At 45.7% G+C, this 22891-nt stretch overlaps 1 protein-coding gene across 3 annotated transcripts in view; it reads right to left on the bottom strand.

Annotated features, from left to right (window-relative positions):
- The window catches only part of LOC306934061 (long-chain fatty acid transport protein 2-like), a 30536-nt gene extending 9911 nt beyond the window's left edge, over nucleotides 1–20625 (bottom strand). The window contains exons 1-9 of one of the 3 annotated variants that reach the window (XM_079516514.1): nucleotides 20274–20625; nucleotides 18865–19096; nucleotides 17684–17827; nucleotides 14835–15047; nucleotides 11271–11429; nucleotides 8113–8237; nucleotides 4973–5167; nucleotides 3243–3333; nucleotides 1384–1582 (exon numbers count right to left, since the gene is read on the bottom strand). In XM_079516514.1, the coding sequence (XP_079372640.1) occupies nucleotides 1384–1582; nucleotides 3243–3333; nucleotides 4973–5167; nucleotides 8113–8237; nucleotides 11271–11429; nucleotides 14835–14934 (869 nt within the window). In that variant the 5' untranslated portion in view covers nucleotides 14935–15047; nucleotides 17684–17827; nucleotides 18865–19096; nucleotides 20274–20625. The remainder of the gene's footprint in view (nucleotides 1–1383; nucleotides 1583–3242; nucleotides 3334–4972; nucleotides 5168–8112; nucleotides 8238–11270; nucleotides 11430–14834; nucleotides 15048–17683; nucleotides 17828–18864; nucleotides 19097–20273) is intronic. The other 2 variants (XM_079516513.1, XM_079516515.1) reach the window with 2 other exon arrangements.
- Nucleotides 20626–22891: the final 2266 nt, after the last annotated feature.

Raw genomic sequence — 22891 nt, 5'->3', positions numbered from 1 at the left:
AACGTACATTACCAAGCTATCATACATGTTGAGAGGCTGAGAGAGAGAGAGAGAGACATTCACCTGAACGTACATTACCAAGCTATCATACATGTTGAGAGGCTGAGAGAGAGAGAGAGACATTCACCTGAACGTACATTACCAAGCTATCATACATGTTGAGAGGCTGAGAGAGAGAGAGACATTCACCTGAACGTACATTACCAAGCTACCATACATGTTGAGAGGCTGAGAGAGAGAGAGACATTCACCTGAACGTACATTACCAAGCTATCATACATGTTGAGAGGCTGAGAGAGAGAGACATTCACCTGAACGTACATTACCAAGCTATCATACATGTTGAGAGGCTGAGAGAGAGAGAGACATTCACCTGAACGTACATTACCAAGCTATCATACATGTTGAGAGGCTGAGAGAGAGAGAGACATTCACCTGAACGTACATTACCAAGCTATCATACATGTTGAGAGGCTGAGAGAGAGAGAGAGAGACATTCACCTGAACGTACATTACCAAGCTATCATACATGTTGAGAGGCTGAGAGAGAGAGAGACATTCACCTGAACGTACATTACCAAGCTATCATACATGTTGAGAGGCTGAGAGAGAGAGAGAGACATTCACCTGAATGTACATTACCAAGCTATCATACATGTTGAGAGGCTGAGAGAGAGAGAGACATTCACCTGAACGTACATTACCAAGCTATCATACATGTTGAGAGGCTGAGAGAGAGAGAGATACATTCACCTGAACGTACATTACCAAGCTATCATACATGTTGAGAGGCTGAGAGAGAGAGAGACATTCACCTGAACGTACATTACCAAGCTATCATACATGTTGAGAGGCTGAGAGAGAGAGAGACATTCACCTGAACGTACATTACCAAGCTATCATACATGTTGAGAGGCTGAGAGAGAGAGAGAGACATTCGCCTGAACGTACATTACCAAGCTATCATACATGTTGAGAGGCTGAGAGAGAGAGAGACATTCACCTGAACGTACATTACCAAGCTATCATACATGTTGAGAGGCTGAGAGAGAGAGAGACATTCACCTGAACGTACATTACCAAGCTATCATACATGTTGAGAGGCTGAGAGAGAGAGAGAGACATTCGCCTGAACGTACATTACCAAGCTATCATACATGTTGAGAGGCTGAGAGAGAGAGAGACATTCACCTGAACGTACATTACCAAGCTATCATACATGTTGAGAGGCTGAGAGAAAGAGAGAGACATTCACCTGAACGTACATTACCAAGCTATCATACATGTTGAGAGGCTGAGAGAGAGAGAGAGACATTCACCTGAACGTACATTACCAAGCTATCATACATGTTGAGAGGCTGAGAGAGAGAGAGAGACATTCACCTGAACGTGTCGCCGACTCGATCTTTAAAATACACAAAGTTCTCCCGGTCGATCCAGAGCAGATCTCCCGTGTTGAAGTACTGGTCTCCTTTCCTCACCACGTCGAACAGACGCTTCTTCTCCGTCTGCTGGCGGTTCCCCGCGTAGCCCACGAACGGAGAGATCTTAGTGATCTTCCCCACCAGCAGACCAGTCTCACCTGAAAGAGAGAGAGAGAGACAGAGAGAGAGAGACAGAGACAGAGAGAGAGGGGGGGGGGGGGGGGGGGGTGAGAGAGAGGGAGAGAGAGACAGAGAGAGAGAGGGGGGGGGGGGGGTGAGAGAGAGAGAGGGACAGAGAGGAGGAGAGGTGAGAGAGAGAGAGAGAGAGGGAGAGGGGGAGAGAGAGAGATAGGGGGGGTGAGAGAGAGAGACGGAGAGAGAGACGGAGAGAGAGAGAGAGAGAAAGGGGGGGGGTGAGAGAGAGGGAGAGGGGGGGTGAGAGAGAGGGAGAGGGGGGGAGAGAGAGACAGAGAGAGAGAGAGAGAGGGAGGGGGGGGTGAGAGAGAGGGGAGAGAGAGAGAGAGGGGGGGGGTGGTGAGAGAGAGAGGGAGAGGGGGGGGAGAGAGAGAGAGGGAGAGAGAGAGATAGAGAGAGAGGGGGGGAGAGCAACCATTACATGTGTTGCAGATTAAGCTTTTTCATAAAAATCTTCGTATACTTAATCGTTTTCATTGGTTTGTTTACATGTGATCTTTTCTATGAACATGTCGGATTCATGTTAATGTGTATTACCTTCAAACATTTAACCCATTCTGGGCGGGAACCCCTTTTGGTGTTAGCATTATGTTATGCTTTATTTTTGAAAAATCGAAGAACGACCGACATAGAAACGTAGCTTTTTCAGAAAACTGTCAGGATGTAGAAGACATTTTTAGAATCTGATTAATGTTGAGAGGCGGAGAGAGAGAGACACCCCCCAGACCCTGGGAGGTCCTTACCTCTGTCTGCTGGGACACAGAGACCCTGGGAGGTCCTTACCTCTGTCTGCTGGGACACAGAGACCCTGGGAGTTCATTACCTCTGTCTGCTGGGACACAGAGACCCTGGGAGTTCATTACCTCTGTCTGCTGGGACACAGAGACCCTGGGAGGTCCTTACCTCTGTCTGCTGGGACACAGAGACCCTGGGAGGTCCTTACCTCTGTCTGCTGGGACACAGAGACCCTGGGAGTCCATTACCTCTGTCTGCTGGGACACAGAGACCCTGGGAGTCCATTACCTCTGTCTGCTGGGACACAGAGACCCTGGGAGTCCATTACCTCTGTCTGCTGGGACACAGAGACCCTGGGAGTTCCTTACCTCTGTCTGCTGGGACACAGAGACCCTGGGAGTTCCTTACCTCTGTCTGCTGGGACACAGAGACCCTGGGAGTCCATTACCTCTGTCTGCTGGGACACAGAGACCCTGGGAGTCCATTACCTCTGTCTGCTGGGACACAGAGACCCTGGGAGTCCATTACCTCTGTCTGCTGGGACACAGAGACCCTGGGAGTTCCTTACCTCTGTCTGCTGGGACACAGAGACCCTGGGAGTCCATTACCTCTGTCTGCTGGGACACAGAGACCCTGGGAGTCCATTACCTCTGTCTGCTGGGACACAGAGACCCTGGGAGTCCATTACCTCTGTCTGCTGGGACACAGAGACCCTGGGAGTTCCTTACCTCTGTCTGCTGGGACACAGAGACCCTGGGAGTTCCTTACCTCTGTCTGCTGGGACACAGAGACCCTGGGAGTCCATTACCTCTGTCTGCTGGGACACAGAGACCCTGGGAGTCCATTACCTCTGTCTGCTGGGACACAGAGACCCTGGGAGTCCATTACCTCTGTCTGCTGGGACACAGAGACCCTGGGAGTTCCTCACAGTTTCCTCTTTCTCCACATCAAACTTAATCAGCGTGTAGGGGAAGAACCTCTGAAATATTACACATTAAAACTGTATTAACACATTTTGGGCGGGAACCCCTTTTGGTGTTTTAAACATTATGTTATAATTTAGCTATTGAAAAATAGCAGATCTACAAGCTCATAGTGCGCCACCAAGTGGCGCGCTACGAGCTTGTAGGTCTGCTATTTTTTTTAAATTGTGAAAATGTGACGCAAAATTGGAATATATATTTATTCAGAACGAACGTTTTGAACTCAAATCTTTACTTCTGGGGGGGTCCCTGGAACAACATATTTTCAGATGGGGGTCGACGACCAAATACATATAATTTTTGGGGTCCTTGACATGAAAAAGGTTGAGATCCACTGACATAGAAACATGAGTTTTTTTCAGAAAACTGTCAAGATTTAGAAGACATTTGTAGAATCGTTCCCAGGTCAAAATGGGTTCAATATGAAACTTAATCAGCGCGTAGGGGAAGAACCTCTGAAATATTACACATTAAACTGTATTAACCCATTAAGGACAGGGCGACTGTGGTTCAAGAGGTAGAGCAGGTCGTCCAATGATCCATGGGTCGGTGGTTCAAATCCCGGCTCCTCCTGTCTACATGTCGAAGTGACCTTGGGCAAGACACTGAACCCCAAATTGCTCCCGTTGTGCTGGTTGGTACCTTGTATGGCTTCCGCCGCAATCAGTGTATGAATGTGTGTGTGAATGGGTGAATGTAATGCACAATCTATGTAAAGCACCTTGGATAAAGGCGCTATATAAATGCACCATTTACCATTTACCATTTAGGACGGGATTTAAGAATTATGTTATACCTTAGATATGGCACTCGGTGCCGCACTACAAGAAAAATCGCAAAAATGTGGCAAATCTTTGAATATATATTCTTTCAGAGTGAACGTTTTTAACTCAAATATTTGCTTCTGGTGGGGTCCCTGGAATATTTTCGGATTGTGGGCGGCCAATTACATATCATTTTTGGGGTCCTTGACATGAAATAGTTCAGAAAACTTTTAGGATTTAGAAGACATTTCTTTTTAGAATCGGCCTCGTGTCTAAATGAATTAAATATGAAACTTAATCAGAGTGCAGGTGAAGAACCTACATATTACACTGTATCTAGATGTGTAGAACCTCTGAAATATTACATATTAAATATGAACACATTGAGTTCCACCTGGTGGACGAAAGTGGTGGTGCTTGGGTGGTGCACCGGATCAGAATCTGTTTTAGTATGACGCGCGGTGCACCGAATCAGAATCTGTTTTAGTATGACGCGCGGTGCACCGGATCAGAATCTGTTTTAGTATGACGCGCGGTGCACCGGATCAGAATCTGTTTTAGTATGACGCGCGGTGCACCGGATCAGAATCTGTTTTAGTATGACGCGCGGTGCACCGGATCAGAATCTGTTTTAGTATGACGCGCGGTGCACCGGCTCAGAATCTGTTTCAGTATGACGCGCGGTGCACCGGATCAGAATCTGTTTTAGTATGACGCGCGTCCGGTTTTGGGTTCCATCTTGAATGCTAAATTAAAATAGACCAATCCCTGCTCTAGAAAACGCCAAAGTTATCATTTTAGCCTTAATTGTACCTCTGTGTTGTGTTCTATGTCGTCGTCGTCAACCAAAACCAAAACCAAAAGTACCCACCGAGTGCAGGAAGTTGACTCTCCCCACAGCTCCGATCTTATCGGTGTAATTGATGAATCCGATGTTTCCCTCCGTGGCGGCGTACAGCTCCCTCATTTTGATGTCCCCGAAACGACTCAGAAACTCCGTCCAGACCTCGGACCGCACGCCGTTTCCGATGGCGATCCGGACCTTGTGCTCCTTCTCGTTTTCTTTCTGAAAACACGGAGAAGGATTCATCTTTTTTACACACGGCCACTACCGAAAGAAAATATGGAGAAGGATATTCATCTTTTTACACAATCATCATATCATCATCATACTATAATTAAGTTAATGTCTGTCTGAATGTGTGTCTGTCAGAAACACCGCCGTATCTCCTCACATCCTGCACCAATCGCTCCCACTTTTCACACAGGCATTGACCATAATAATATGGAGGTCTTAACGAAGCCCTTTTTCCAATTTAACAAATTATAAATTAATAATACATTTATTAGTGAATTAAAAATGCGAAAACGCACCCAGGGTGCAAGTATTTCACAACGGGTAAGGGCTGGTGTGTTAAATTCATTAAGTGCGGGTTAAAGGGGCTCCACCATGAATTTGAAATTTTTCAAGATTTTGTGTTTTTAGGTTCCTCAGTGTATTTTCACATTTTCTGGACACTCAGACCTTCATTGAGAAATCTGTGATCTTCTGAATGGGCGTGTCTGAATGGGCCTTCTCAGATTCAGGGAACCAATTTGAATAGTCTCCGCCTTCAACTCATTTGGTATGCATGGATGGACCCGTTCGACCACCATTCTTTATGGCCTTCAACTCATTTGGTATGCATGGATGGACCCGTTCGACCACCATTCTTTATGGCCCCTGTTGGTGACAGTTATATGGGTCACGTGGTGTTGCGTGCTACTAGCCTACGTCACTCATAGTAAAGTCAGCTGTTCGCGAGGCGGCATTTCATGAATGGAAGGAGAGAGGGGGTGAACGGGGAAGGTCCAACTTTGTTGACCGCAATCGCTTTATTATGCTATGATTCACTGTGGTAATGAACTGTTTTAACTTTAATAAAATATAACAAAGCAGTACTCTGGCCTGGAGCAGTGATTCTCATGCAGACGACGACTAAAGCAGCGAGTCTGACAGCGAAACGTTTCCCCGCTTTAGCCTCTCGGCGTCTTATACGTTTATCAAGATATAGACGCCATACAGCCCCTACACACTGTAGGAGTTTTAAAGTTGTCGGCGAGTCATCAGATCGTCGTATATTTCACACTGCAGGAGTCTTTTTTTTTTTTAAATCGTCTGTCATTATATCGTTGTGGCTTTCACACTAAACGATTGGTCGCAGACTAGGCATCACACACTGCAAGAGTTCACCAAGATGCCATCCAGACCCGATATTCATTTGTTTTTATTTTATTCATTTTTCTCACGCACGTGCAGGATGATACGAGCGCGAGACCGACACAGAGGACGCCTCTCTCTCTCTCTCTGTGCATGCACAGGTATAGCCAGGCTACACGGAGAAATGTTTGTGACAGCGTGTAGTGTAGCCTACGTGGGCTGCAGTGAGACAGGACAGCGTGTAGTGTAGCCTACGTGGGCTGCAGTGAGACAGGACAGCGTGTAGTGTAGCCTACGTGGGCTGCAGTGAGGTGTGACAGCGTGTAGTGTAGCCTACGTGGGCTGCAGTGAGACAGGACAGCGTGTAGTGTAGCCTACGTGGGCTGCAGTGAGGTGTGACAGCGTGTAGTGTAGCCTACGTGGGCTGCAGTGAGGTGTGACAGCGTGTAGTGTAGCCTACGTGGGCTGCAGTGAGACAGGACAGCGTGTAGTGTAGCCTACGTGGGCTGCAGTGAGGTGTGACAGCGTGTAGTGTAGCCTACGTGGGCTGCAGTGAGACAGGACAGCGTGTAGTGTAGCCTACGTGGGCTGCAGTGAGGTGTGACAGCGTGTAGTGTAGCCTACGTGGGCTGCAGTGAGACAGGACAGCGTGTAGTGTAGCCTACGTGGGCTGCAGTGAGACAGGACAGCGTGTAGTGTAGCCTACGTGGGCTGCAGTGAGGTGTGACAGCGTGTAGTGTAGCCTACGTGGGCTGCAGTGACACAGTGTAGCCTACGTGGGCTGCAGTGAGACAGGACGTTAAATCTGTGACAGCGTGTAGTGTAGCCTACGTGGGCTGCAGTGAGACAGTGTAGCCTACGTGGGCTGCAGTGAGACAGGACGTTAAATCTGTGACAGCGTGTAGTGTAGCCTACGTGGGCTGCAGTGAGACAGTGTAGCCTACGTGGGCTGCAGTGAGACAGTGTAGCCTACGTGGGCTGCAGTGAGACAGTGTAGCCTACGTGGGCTGCAGTGAGACAGGACGTTAAATGTTTGTGACAGCGTGTAGTGTAGCCTACGTGGGCTGCAGTGAGACAGGACAGTGTGACAGCAAGTAGTGTAGCCTACGTGGGCTGCAGTGAGACAGGACGTTAAATCTTGATTTTCATGAAATAACTCTCCGTCACACTCACACTCACTCACACTCACACTCACACTCACACTCACACTCACACTCACACTCACACACGGTCCAAAGGTTTGCTCCGATGCGGTTTTATCAACATTATTCAAGTGAAATGAGTTGGTTTTATAGACTATTTATTAACAGCAACATTGGGCTAATATGGCTACCATGTACGACACAGGACAGGGATTTACCCAAGGAATAAAGGTTATATATTATCATCTGATCATCTATCGATACAGTCGACACGACAGACAGACAGACAGACAGACGTGCTGTGAGCAGTGAGCACAGCTGTCCTGTGCTCTCATTGGCTGTAATACAGGCCTTCTCTGGACGCGATCGCGCTATGAGCTTGTAGATCTGCTATTTTTCAATAGCTAAAGCATAACATAATGCTAACACCAAAAGGGGTTCCCGCCCAGAATGGGTTAATTATTTATTTATGGTCGACGTGACGTTCTGCTGACCAAAAAGAATATGTACGTTCTTGCATGCATTGCATATCACATTTTGACTTCAGCTCCTACCGGACCTGTTATGCTGCGCGGGCAGCCATTCACTTCCTGGTTTACGGCCCTAAGATAATGTAATCGATTACCTAAGATAATGTAATATATTAACTTAGACAATGTAATGGATTACCTTAGCGGTACTGCAGAGGTATCTGAGGGTCTCTCCGATGTATTGCATCACTGTCACGTTGAACTTCCTGCAGTCGTCCCAGAACTGAGAGGCTGAGAACTTCCTCCGAAGAACTATCGTATTACCTTTGGTAAAAAAAAAGAAAAAAGCCACAACAAAAATTACTTAATATTTCTTTCACACTTTTAGAGCATGTCTGTGGTCATCATATTGGCATGGTCTGGTCATGTTTCATATGGTCATATTGTCATTGTTATATTGTCATGTTTCATATTGTCATTGTTATATTGTCATGTTTCATATGTTTCAGTTTTCTGAATTAAGGATAATGCAGGTGTTTACGTGTTTAAAATGGATATTTTTGATATGTATGATATGGATATACCGTATGTGTATTGAATTTATATATGTTTAATTGTTTATACTACTTATATGGGTTTTTATATTCTTATGCATATCCGTTTTTTCCAATATAAAATTGAAGAGATTAATTTTGATAATGAGTAGCTTAAGTTGAAGCACAGAAGTCAGCGAGTAATTATTAAATTACAGAGGGGTGGGAGTATATACATTTTTTACTTTTTACTTCCTCTCACTCCTTTTTGGATATGCTCAGAGTTATTTTTTGTCTTTTTCTTTGTTTTCTTATATTTTAAGTTATTTATTTTAACATGTAACCAAATGGACCCTTACAGGTATGTAACTCTTGACAGTGTAACACATGGAACCAAATGGACCTTTACAGGTCTGTAACTCTGAGAGTGTAATACATGGAACCAAATGGACCCTTACAGGTCTGTAACTCTGAGAGTGTAATACATGGAACCAAATGGACCCTTACAGGTCTGTAACCCTGAGAGTGTAACACATGTAACCAAATGGACCCTTACAGGTCTGTAACTCTGAGAGTGTAACACATGGAACCAAATGGACCCTTACAGGTCTGTAACTCTGAGAGTGTAACACATGGAACCAAATGGACCCTTACAGGTCTGTAACTCTGAGAGTGTAATACATGGAACCAAATGGACCCTTACAGGTCTGTAACCCTGAGAGTGTAACACATGGAACCAAATGGACCCTTACAGGTCTGTAACTCTGAGAGTATATACATGTAACCAAATGGACCCTTACAGGGTCTGATAGGCTAAATGTCATCAAACGGTGGTCCGTGGCTCAAATGGGTCCGAGAGGCTAAATGTCATCAAATGGTGGTCCGTGGCTCAAATGGGTCTGAGAGGCTAAATGTCATCAAATGGTGGTCCGTGGCTCAGATGGGTCTGAGAGGCTAAATGTCATCAAATGGTGGTCCGTGGCTCAAATGGGTCTGAGAGGCTAAATGTAATCAGATGGTGGTCCGTGGCTCAAATGGGTCTGAGAGGCTAAATGTCATCAAATGGTGGTCCGTGGCTCAGATGGGTCTGAGAGGCTAAATGTCATCAAATGGTGGTCCGTGGCTCAAATGGGTCTCTGAGAGGCTAAATGTCATCAAATGGTGGTCCGTGGCTCAAATGGGTCTCTGAGAGGCTAAATGTCATCAAATGGTGGTCCGTGGCTCAAATGGGTCTGAGAGGCTAAATGTCATCAAATGGTGGTCCGTGGCTCAGATGGGTCTGAGAGGCTAAATGTCATCAAATGGTGGTCCGTGGCTCAGATGGGTCTCTGAGAGGCTAAATGTCATCAAATGGTGGTCCGTGGCTCAAATGGGTCTCTGAGAGGCTAAATGTCATCAAATGGTGGTCCGTGGCTCAGATGGGTCTGAGAGGCTAAATGTCATCAAATGGTGGTCCGTGGCTCAAATGGGTCTGAGAGGCTAAATGTCATCAAATGGTGGTCCGTGGCTCAAATGGGTCTGAGAGGCTAAATGTCATCAAATGGTGGTCCGTGGCTCAGATGGGTCTCTGAGAGGCTAAATGTCATCAAACGGTGGTCCGTGGCTCAGATGGGTCTGAGAGGCTAAATGTCATCAAATGGTGGTCCGTGGCTCAAATGGGTCTCTGAGAGGCTAAATATCATCAAATGGTGGTCCGTGGCTCAAATGCTGCACAGACTTGGTGAGCTGCAGGCACCCAGTAAAAGGTCTTGAAATTTTGTTTCTAGTTATTGCAAACGAAGTGAGCACTAACTATAGAAGCTGGCCAAAACTGTCTGTGTGTGTGTCACGCTGTAACACCACCCGCCCGCCACCAGAGGGCAACTGAAATTGGAACGATACAGAGGTCTGTGTGTGTGTGTGTGCGTGTGCGTGTGTGTGTGTGTGTGTGTGTCAGACTGCCACAACATCTTTGTTCGCTTCCCCGCGTTTGCGCGTCTTACTAGTTATCCGTATTACCTCTCTCTATACATCCAGCCATGCCTATCAGGAAGCCAGCGCTGTGGTACAGAGTATTACCTCTCTCTATACATCCAGCCATGCCTATCAGGAAGCCAGCGCTGTGGTACAGAGTATTACCTCTCTCTATACATCCAGCCATGCCTATCAGGAAGCCAGCGCTGTGGTACAGAGTATTACCTCTCTCTATACATCCAGCCATGCCTATCAGGAAGCCAGCGCTGTGGTACAGAGTATTACCTCTCTCTATACATCCAGCCATGCCTATCAGGAAGCCAGCGCTGTGGTACAGAGGCAGGTTGATATTACCTCTCTCTATACATCCAGCCATGCCTATCAGGAAGCCAGCGCTGTGGTACAGAGGCAGGTTGATATTACCTCTCTCTATACATCCAGCCATGCCTATCAGGAAGCCAGCGCTGTGGTACAGAGGCAGGTTGATATTACCTCTCTCTATACATCCAGCCATGCCTATCAGGAAGCCAGCGCTGTGGTACAGAGGCAGGTTGATATTACCTCTCTCTATACATCCAGCCATGCCTATCAGGAAGCCAGCGCTATGGTACAGAGGCAGGTTGATATTACCTCTCTCTATACATCCAGCCATGCCTATCAGGAAGCCAGCGCTGTGGTACAGAGGCAGGTTGATATTACCTCTCTCTATACATCCAGCCATGCCTATCAGGAAGCCAGCGCTGTGGTACAGAGTATTACCTCTCTCTATACATCCAGCGCTGTGGTACAGAGGCAGCCATACCTCTCTCTATACATCCAGCCATGCCTATCAGGAAGCCAGCGCTGTGGTACAGTGGCAGGTTGATATTACCTCTCTCTATACATCCAGCCATGCCTATCAGGAAGCCAGCGCTGTGGTACAGAGGCAGGTTGATATAGAAAACATCGTCCGCCGTCACTCCCGTCGATGCCTGGATGAAGGAGGCAGCCCACACCCTCTCATGGGTCACCATCGCTGCTTTAGGTAACCCTGGAAACCAAACAAACACACATATCACACACACACACATATCAAACACATGTTCTGTGTCTGGTCTGTGTTTAACCCCTTTTGACCTGAGATCAGATTCTAAAAATGTCTTCAACATCCTGACAGTTTTCTGAAAAAGCTATGTTTCTATGTCAGTCGTTCTTCGATTTTTCAAAAATAGCAGATCTACAAGCTCGTAGCGCGCCACTCGGTGGCGCGCTACGAGCTTGTAGGTCTGCTATTTTTCAATAGCTAAAGCATAACATAATGCCAACACCAAAAGGGGTTCCCGCCCAAAATGGGTTAATGGCCGCCATAATGCATTTCCAATGGGAGTCACATGGTTTGACCCAACATTTGTGTTTGATGGCTGTGTTCTGCCCATCAAACAAAAATGTTTGGTCAAACCATGTGGCGGCCATTAGACACAGACAAGACACAGAACATGTGTTTGATTGATGTGTGTGTATGAGGCCTTAGGTAACCCTGGCAAACAAGCAAACAAACATGTACAGTACAAATATGACTTCTTGAGTTGTACAGGTGTGTACAGGTGTGGGGTTATGTGGTGGCGAAAATGCATACAAACACTATGGTATTGATGAATGTAATGAAGCCAACCAGTAGATGATACTTAACACTCTAATTACCACCTGTTCCTCACTGACAAACTCATTAGAGACTGCCGACTCATGTAAACCTATTTCAAACTGTGTGAGTCAACTATATAATAGAGTCCATTTAAGGCATGACCATCTCTTGTTACACTCCTGAAAGTATAAAAGATGTGTGTGACATGTGTGGAGAAGGGGGAAGCTCTGGAGGGAGACACTAGTCTCTCTGTGTGATGACGTATACAATAAAGGAATGGAGTTTGAACTCTGATGGTTGAGTCCTGCATCTTCTTAATTTGTTTACTTACTTAGAGAAACATCAAAAGCTGCCATTACAGTTACTTACTACAAGTAAGACGCGCAAACGCGTGTTTTTAAAGATTTTTTTGTGTGTATGTGTGCGTGCGTGCTTTTTTTACATTTTCTTTACGTTTTCTTTTTAAGTTTTTTTTTTAGGTTAAGTTTTGTGTGTTGTGCGGACTCTTTTTATTCTTGAACTATCACTGTTTATGGTCCTCACCCAGCCTATTAGGTTTTAGATGTGCATGTCGTTATGGTCCTCACCCAGCCTATCAGGTTTTAGATGTGCATGTCGTTATGGTCCTCACCCAGCCTATCAGGTTTTAGATGTGCATGTCGTAATGGTCCTCACCCAGCCTATTAGGTTTTAGATATGCATGTCGTTATGGTCCTCACCCAGCCTATTAGGTTTTAGATGTGCATGTCGTTATGGTCCTCACCCAGCCTATCAGGTTTTAGATATGCATGTCGTTATGGTCCTCACCCAGCCTATTAGGTTTTAGATGTGCATGTCGTTATGGTCCTCACCCAGCCTATCAGGTTTTAGATGTGCATGTCGTTATGGTCCTCACCCAGCCTATTAGGTTTTAGATGTGCATGTCGTTATGGTCCTCACCCAGCCTATTAGGTTTTAGATGTGCATGTCGTTATGGTCCTCACCCAGCCTACTAGGTTTTAGATGTGCATGTCGTTTTGGTCCTCACCCAGCCTATCAGGTTTTAGATGTGCATGTCGTTATGGTCCTCACCCAGCCTATCAGGTTTTAGATGTGCATGTCGTTATGGTCCTCACCCAGCCTATCAGGTTTTAGATGTGCATGTCGTTATGGTCCTCACCCAGCCTATCAGGTTTTAGATGTGCATGTCGTTATGGTCCTCACCCAGCCTATTAGGTTTTAGATGTGCATGTCGTTATGGTCCTCACCCAGCCTATCAGGTTTTAGATGTGCATGTCGTTATGGCAGTTTTTCCAGCCGTTTCGACCAAAAATCAACCGATAATTCCCAGTAGGTTACTTATTACGCCGATCTTATCTAGCCGATCGGCTCGCCTGGAGCCTACTGGCTGCGATTGGCGTTGATGACACGTTAACCGATCTTATCGGTCTACTCAGGTCTACTGGACATGCTGGGAGCCTACTGAAAATGACAAGCCTCCTCATACCCTCCCCTAAACTTAAACGCAAGCATGTCGCAACGCGGTCCTAATATTAACGCATGTTTGCCAACCTTAATCCTGTCGGGTTTTTTTATCAGTCGGCAGAGCATGCCCATACTCGTCGAAAACAATCGTACTGATAACTGCGGTCTTGTCTATTGATAACAGCCTCCTCTGCCAGTTACTAGAGTTGTTCTCCCGTACTAAATCTCTCGAGAACAGATTCCGAGCTGTGCTAGTGAACACATTCTGACATCACGTCACTTATCACATGATGACTTTTCATGTACAGACATGCTTTGAATTGATGTTACAACACTACTGTTTTATATTCTTACTGAGGTACCTGTGGTTCCTCAGGTGTAGATGTACAGGTGTGGAACAGGTGTGTGTAGTTACCTGTGGTTTCTGAGGTGTAGCTGTACAGGTGTAGAGGACAGGTGTAGATGTACAGGTAAATGGTAAATGGTAAATGGTGCATTTATATAGCGCCTTTATCCAAGGCACTTTACAGAGATTGTGCATTACATTCACCCATTCACACACACATACATACACCGATGGCAGCGGAAACCATGCAAGGCACCAACTAGCACATTGGGAGCAATTAGGGGTTCAGTGTCTTGCTCAAGGACACTTCGACAGTAACTCTGCGGGAGCCCGGGTTCGAACTGGCAACCTTACGGTTACCATCCAGGCACTCTACCCCTGAGCCACCGCCGCCCCTCAGACACAGGTGTGTGTGTAGTTACCCGTGGCTCCTCAGGTGTAGATGTTCAGGTGTGGAACAGGTGTGTGTAGTTACCTGTGGTTTCTGAGGTGTAGATGTACAGGTGTAGAGGACAGGTGTAGATGTACAGGTGTGTGTGTGTAGTTACCCGTGGCTCCTCAGGTGTAGATGTTCAGGTGTAGGTGTACAGGTGTAGAGGACAGGTGTGTACAGATGAGTTACCTGTGGATGTTCAGGTGTAGGTGTACAGGTGTAGAGGACAGGTGTGGACAGGTGTGTTACCTGTGGATGTTCAGGTGTACAGGTGTAGATGACAGGTGTGGACAGGTGAGTTACCTGTGGATGTTCAGGTGTAGGTGTACAGGTGTAGAGGACAGGTGTGGACAGGTGTGTTACCTGTGGACGTTCAGGTGTAGGTGTACAGGTGTAGAGGACAGGTGTGGACAGGTGTGTTACCTGTGGACGTTCAGGTGTAGAGGACAGGTGTGGACAGGTGTGTTACCTGTGGATGTTCAGGTGTAGATGTACAGGTGCAGATGTACAGGTGTAGAGGACAGGTGTGGACAGGTGTAGAGGACAGGTGTAGAGGACAGGTGTGTGGTACCTGTGGTTCCAGAGGTGTAGATGTACAGAGCGATGCTCCTGACGGTGACGTTGGCTCTGAGCTGTCGGGACAGAGGCTGCTCGGACTCCTGGCCGATCATATTGGATGACAGCGAGGTGATGTCATCCACGCTGCCGTTATCTGATAGGAGGAGCACGGAGATGCCCTGCTCTTTGAGCGTCGGCAAAACTTCCTCCACGGCCTCCCTGAGCTCTGAGACAAACACATGATCACACTGATCACACACACACAGCATCATCATCATTTCTGAAACAAACACCATCTTTACTGTTACCTCTGAAACAAACACATCTGAAACAACACCGTCTTTAACCTTTACCTCTCTGAAACATCTGTGAAACAAGGCTTAAAATGTTGCCCTATTCACCCCTCATATCTTTTAATTAATTGTATCCCACGATTTTGTAAGCCATTTTTCACCCCTGTGTCAATTATCGAATGTGATCCTGGGCTCTACACACCCTCCGCCAACCTGGGGAGAGCAACGGACTCATGCTTCCTTCCTTCTCGAGTGTCCAAGTTGCTCCTTTACACCTGACAGGGGGGAGTTTCCCTGGTTGGACGTAGTGCGTGGAAGGAACACGTTATTCCAACCAGTTCCTTTCCCCTCCATCAGGCTCCCCGGCTGGCCAGGGGGAGGCAGTTTAGAGACCAGGATTACTGCATGTTTTTTGTGAGGGTACCTACCCTAGGGGACACGGGGAGAACACGCAAACTCCACACAGAAAGGCCCTTTCGCCAACCCCGCCTCAGGTATGGCGAATGGCCATCATATCTAATGGGGGCTAATATTGTGGCGGCCATATTGGATTTCCAGCAAAAACAATTGACCAGTGTGTCCATACTGGGTCATAAATATTATTTCTGGTGGACAACCATTCATGTTATGGCAAATGCAGGTATCCAAAAAAGGGGTGGTTTGTCCCCTGGGTATCAGAGGACAAACCAGAGACTAACGCTTTGTTTACCTCAAACAAATACACATTAATTATTACCACGGCGGTACTAGGTGTCTGTCTGTCTGTCTGTCTGTCTGTATTTGTATCTGAATTTCGCAAGCCGTTTGGCTGCTTTTTTTGGCATCCCAAGTTGTTGGCAAGCCTCTTACAACCAAACTGTACGTGTCCTAGGCTGCCGAAGATAAACACAAATAGATTGCACCTATAGCCTAGTTCAATGATGGTCTGGAGGAGCGGCTTACTTCCTCTAAGCTAGAATCAAAGGTGCAGTCAGGCCATTTCAAGAATGAAAATAGCAGAGAGATGTGCAAAAATGTCAACACACACACACACACACACACACACACACACACACACACACACACACACACACACACACACACACACACACACACACACACACACACACACACACACACACACACACACACACACACACACACACACACACACACACACACACACACACACACACACACACACACACACACACACACACACACACACAGGATATTTTTGAAAGAATAATAATTAAAACATTGAACAAATCTATTTTTTAATTGTCTATTGCAGGGGTGTCAAACTCATTTTGGGGCAAGGGCCACATTGGGCAAAATGTGACTTGATGAGGTCCGGTTGCAGCTCACAACTGTTCACTTACAGTTACTCACCTGGCTTTGTTTTCCAGGCTGTTATCACTGCTATTAAACTGTCTCAGTGCCACAGGACGCCTTTGGACGCCTGCCCCTGGTGGCCGCGAGTGCCATTGGCGCCTTTGGACGCCTTTTTGAAAATTGCTCTAATCTGCATGTCAGGTGATGACATGCACAGTACATGCACAATGTCAGGTGATGACATGCACAGTACATGCACAATGTCAGGTGATGACATGCACAGTACATGCACAATGTCAGGTGATGACATGCACAGTACATGCACAATGTCATTTCATTTCTTTTATTTATAATGGGATTCGGTGGCAACGAGGGCCAAAACTGGTGTTCACCAGGTGGCACTGAATGCAATCACTTTACACACAGATACTTACATTATTGACTGTATTTATTTGTATTACAGTTGTGGGCTACACAACATTTTGTATGAGAGGTGGAAAAAAGACCCGGTCTAACTACTTCAATGGGCCTGGTCTACAAGATACACTACAGCACAAAGACACTCCTGTACCTGTCTAACTACTTCAATGGGCCTGGTCTACAAAATACACTACAGCACAAAGACACTCATGTACCTGTCTAACTACTTCAATGGGCCTGGTCTACAAGATACACTACAGCACAAAGACACTCATGTACCTGTCTAACTACTTCAATGGGCCTGGTCTACAAGATACACTACAGCACAAAGACACTCATGTACCTGTCTAACTACTTCAATGGGCCTGGTCTACAAGATACACTACAGCACAAAGACACCCATGTACCTGTCTAACTACTTCAATGGGCCTGGTCTACAAGATACACTACAGCACAAAGACACCCATGTACCTGTCTAACTACTTCAATGGGCCTGGTCTACAAGTGGAACCAAATGGACCCGTTAGGGTCCATTTGGTTCCATTTGTACACTCTCAGAGTTAAATTAACAGTGGTTTTACAATATAGATTGGGGTACCAGAGATAGAAATGCCATTAAATCGGGGGTCCGTAGCATAATGCGTGTGAAACTGGGGGGTCCACGATTCGGAATCACTGCTAGAGCCGTAAAAATCCTCCCGTATCGGGGTCACTGGCATAGGTTTTCAAATGACCGTGACCTAATAAATGTTGATTTGGGGGTCCTTGACACGAAAAGGTTTGGGAACCACTGCACTACACCACAAATACACTCATGTACCTGTCAAAACATTACCTTCAGATGCTATGAGGGTTTTGGCTCCAGAGCAGGAGAAACAGTGAACCAGAGACTAGGACCGGATGTTGAAGTTGAGCAAGGCAGCAGGACAGCCCAGTTTGGCCAGAGCCAGCCACGTCCAGATGTAAGACGGCTCGTTGCCTAATAATAACAACAGCAACAACAATTAGGCCTGCCACAATAATTACATAATCGCCTAATTGCAATTATTTGAGATAATCACAAATGTCTTTGCATAACCCATTTAGGCCTGACGTCGAAATAAATAAAAAGTCTTCTGAAAGAATATTATATTCAAAGATTTGTGCCACATTTTCACGATTTTTCAAAAATAGCAGACCTACAAGCTCGTAGCGCGCCACTCGGTGGCGCGCTATGAGCTTGAAGATCTGCTATTTTTCAATAGCTAAAGTATAACATAATGCTTAGTTAAAACACCAAAACGGGTTCCCGTCCAGAATGGGGTAATCATCCCAATCATGTACATGTTAAGAAATCCTCATACATTCTCCAGAAATAAGCTGATCTACCAGCTTACAACATGTGACGTGTTGTAAGCTGCAGCTAGATCAGCAAGCCTATTTCCACATTGTTTCATATATACAATGTTTAAATGTGTCAGTAATGTATTTGTCATATCTGCCCTGTGCAGTTTGTGATTATGAAGCAAATAAAAAACATACATTAACCCATTTTAACCTGAGATCAGATTCTAAAAATGTCTTCTACATCCTGACAGTTTTCTGAAAAAGCTGTGTTTCTATGTCAGTCATTCTTCGATTTTTCAAAAATAGCAGACCTACAAGCTCGCTATGAGCTTGTAGATCTGCTATTTTTCAACATAATGCTAACACCAAAAGGGGTTCCCGCCCAAAATGGGTTCAAAGTTCCCGTCCTGCCACGGGAGCCAACCCACACCATCCCGCCCACAAAACAATATATTAATCAATATCCCGCACGCAGCGCAAAAATCAAAAGTAGCCGACCGACCAGCTTTTCAACACATGTTGCCTATAATATTCACGCTATGGACATGCATCGCAGGTCTAAAATCCAAGTTTGAGAGAGGGAGAGAGAGAGAGAGAGGGGGGGGGGGGGGGGGGGGCTCAGGAGGAGAGAGAGAGAGAGGGGGGGGGGGGCTCAGGAGGAGAGAGAGAGAGGGGGGGGGGGGGGGTCACCTCACCACCGGAGCGGCGGTCACCTCACCACCGGAGCGGCGGTCACCTCACCACCGGAGCGGTGGTCACCTCACCACCGGAGCGGTGGTCACCTCACCACCGGAGCGGTGGTCAGTCACCTCACCACCGGAGCGGCGGTCACCTCACCACCGGAGTGGCGGTCACCTCACCACCGGAGCGGCGGTCACCTCACCACCGGAGCGGCGGTCACCTCACCACCGGAGTGTGTGTCCTACACAAACAAAGAATTTTACATCATAGTGTAACACTTGGCCAGAATGAGAGGATGTATGATAAAAATGTACAAGATAATGTATAAGAGCGCCCCTCGCTTCACAGGGGTGTGATTTATTTGAGTATTTCCAATTTTATTTTTTACTTCTACTCCACTACATCTCAGAGGCAAATATTGTACTTTTACTTAAAAGAAAAAAAAACAATACTTGTTTTAACTTTAAGTAAAAGTATCAATGGAAGATCAGACTTGCTGGAGCAGGTGGGGAAATAATTATACTCGCTAGCCGCAATTTGCAACTCTAGATTTTTTTATAATGGGATGAATCTAGAGTTGCAATACCCTCCATTGACTCCCCACTCATCATTTTGCGTTTGCGATCTGCTTGTCTTAAACGACGTTAAACTCACCAACATTGCAGCTGTAGTCCAAGCTTGAATTATTCTCTTTCAATCTGCAAAGCTTGTTTTTCATAAAAATCCCCCGTAGACATGTTATGAGCTACTTTCTGTCAAGAAATTCTGTGCAAGTGATTCTTTTTCTAAGTGCTGGAGTTTGGAAGCGCTCGTCGTAAGTCACTGAACGTCCCTGCATGCATCTGATTCGCATTTGCACATAATGCAGGAGGCAGCAGCGCGACCCCTTAAAACAAACGAGCGCTTCCAAACTCCAACATTTCTTCTTCTTGACAGAAAGTAGCTCATAACATGTCTACGGGGGATTTTTATGAAAAACAAGCTTTGCAGATTGAAAGAGAATAATTCAAGCTTGGACTACAGCTGCAATGTTGGTGAGTTTAACGTCGTTTAAGACAAGCAGATCGCAAACGCAAAATGATGAGTGGGGAGTCAATGGAGGGTATTGCAACTCTAGATTCATCCCATTATAAAAAAATCTAGAGTTGCAAATTGCGGCTATATACTCGCATGCTCTTGTAAACTAAGATAATACTGCAATGTAGAAATGCTCTGTTACAAGTAAAAGTCGGGAATTAAGAATGTTTACAGTAGTTATAGTTGTAAATGTTTTAGGTAAACATTTACGGATGTCAACAAACAGTCTGTTCATGAGTATTTACTCATCCACAAACTGCCTGAACTTATGAACGTTTATTATAAATGCAGGTCGTAAAGTAGTGCTACCACCACCACCACGTGGTTTACTCTCCACTGACCTGGTCCAGGAATCGGTCGAGCAGACTGTAGAAGGGTCTACTCTGAACCTCTTGTAGGAGGTGAGCCTCAGACCCAGCTGTAAGGTCCTCAGCGTGTAGCGGAGGTCCTCCTGCCAGTACCGAGACACCAGACCAGATCTCCTCAGGAGGAGGATGGCCAGTGAGAGCAGCAGAGAAATGATCAGCCACACCACGGACTCGGAGGAGGCCATCATGATGATATGGTGTTGTTGTTTGGAGCAGGAATTCAACAGACTATACGAGTTTCTTTTGGTGTTTTTTTCTTCTCGCCACCTCAAAGAATCGAGTTGTTGTTTCTGCAGCTTCAAAAAAATCTGTGTAATGTGTGACAAAGTTCAACTGAGTGAGTGGGCGGGGGTTGTCTTACTCCTCCCCTCTCTCTCCCCCTCTCTCCCATTCTCTCTCCCATTCTCTCTCTCTCTGTCTCTCTCTCTCTCTCTCTCCCTCCCATTCTCTCTCTCTCTCTCTCCCATTCTCTCTCGCAGCGCAATACCGTGACGCGCGCACACACACACACACACACACACACACACACACACACACACACACACACACACACACACACACACACACACACACACACACACACACACACACACACACTAATTTGGAGTGGCTCTAGCAGTGATTCTCAACCATTGTAATGGACTGAGGCCTGAGGACCCTCAGTTTGACATGCAATATTCTATGGACCCCCATTTAATGGCATCATGCTATCTCTGAGACCCCAATTTATATTGTAAAATCAATGTTAATTTCACTCTGAGTGTACAAATGGAACAAAATTGACCCGTTACGGTCCATTTGGTTCCATTTGTACACTCTCAGAGTTACAGACCAATATGGAATTTAAGGATTGATTGATTGATTGATGTATTTATTAACAGTTTGCAAAATTACAGTACTGTACATTTCAGGCACAACTCAACTAACTGTGGACGACACCATAAAGCATTACACTTGTTTACAACAGGGTCCACCAGTTTAAATTAATCAGAACATTTAGAGACGTACAAATATACACACTTCTATATAATCAAAAACAGGAAATCATCATAAGAGAACCAAGAAGGACCTACTGTATCATCAGACTAACATGTAAACATAGAAGGACCTACTGTATCATCAGACTAACATGTAGACATAGAAGGACCTACTGTATCATCAGACTAACATGTAGAACATGTAGACATAGAAGGACCTACTGTATCATCAGACTAACATGTAGACATAGAAGGACCTACTGTATCATCAGACTAACATGTAAACATAGAAGGACCTACTGTATCATCAGACTAACATGTAGACATAGAAGGACCTACTGTATCATCAGACTAACATGTAGAACATGTAGACATAGAAGGACCTACTGTATCATCAGACTAACATGTAAACATAGAAGGACCTACTGTATCATCAGACTAACATGTAAACATAGAAGGACCTACTGTATCATCAGACTAACATGTAAACATAGAAGGACCTACTGTATCATCAGACTAACTGTAGAACATAGAAGGACCCACTGTATCAGACTAACATGTAAACATAGAAGGACCTACTGTATCATCAGACTAACATGTAAACATAGAAGGACCTACTGTATCATCAGACTAACTGTAGAACATAGAAGGACCTACTGTATCAGACTAACATGTAAACATAGAAGGACCTACTGTATCATCAGACTAACATGTAGACATAGAAGGACCTACTGTATCATCAGACTAACATGTAGACATAGAAGGACCTACTGTATCATCAGACTAACATGTAGACATAGAAGGACCTACTGTATCATCAGACTAACATGTAAACATAGAGGACCTACTGTATCATCAGACTAACATGTAAACATAGAAGGACCTACTGTATCATCAGACTAACATGTAAACATAGAGGACCTACTGTATCATCAGACTAACATGTAGACATAGAAGGACCTACTGTATCATCAGACTAACATGTAAACATAGGACCTACTGTATCATCAGACTAACATGTAGAACATGTAGACATAGAAGGACCTACTGTATCATCAGACTAACATGTAAACATAGAAGGACCTACTGTATCATCAGACTAACATGTAAACATAGAGGACCTACTGTATCATCAGACTAACATGTAGACATAGAAGGACCTACTGTATCATCAGACTAACATGTAGACATAGAGGACCTACTGTATCATCAGACTAACATGTAGACATAGAGGACCTACTGTATCATCAGACTAACATGTAGACATAGAAGGACCTACTGTATCATCAGACTAACATGTAGAACATGTAGACATAGAAGGACCTACTGTATCATCAGATTAACATGTAAACATAGAAATAGTCATCTAGGATCTCAAGTAAACCAATAACCTATTTTTGATGTGGTGCAACCACTCCAATGTGTGTCCCTATGTCTGTCTGTCTGTCTGTCTGCCTGCCTGCCTGCCTGCCTGCCTGCCTGCCTGCCTGCCTGCCTGTCTGCCTGCCTGCCTGCCTGTCTGTCTGTCTGTCTGTCTGTCTGCCTGCCTGCCTGTCTGTCTGTCTGTCTGTCTGCCTGCCTGCCTGCCTGCCTGCCTGCCTGCCTGTCTGTCTG

The sequence above is a fragment of the Electrona antarctica genome, assembly GCF_951216825.1.
Source record: "Electrona antarctica genome assembly, chromosome: 1".
In the NCBI taxonomy this organism is placed as follows: Eukaryota; Metazoa; Chordata; class Actinopteri; order Myctophiformes; family Myctophidae; genus Electrona; species Electrona antarctica.
The sequence above is the reverse complement of the archived record's forward strand: the minus strand, read 5'-3'. Positions and strand labels throughout refer to the sequence as shown.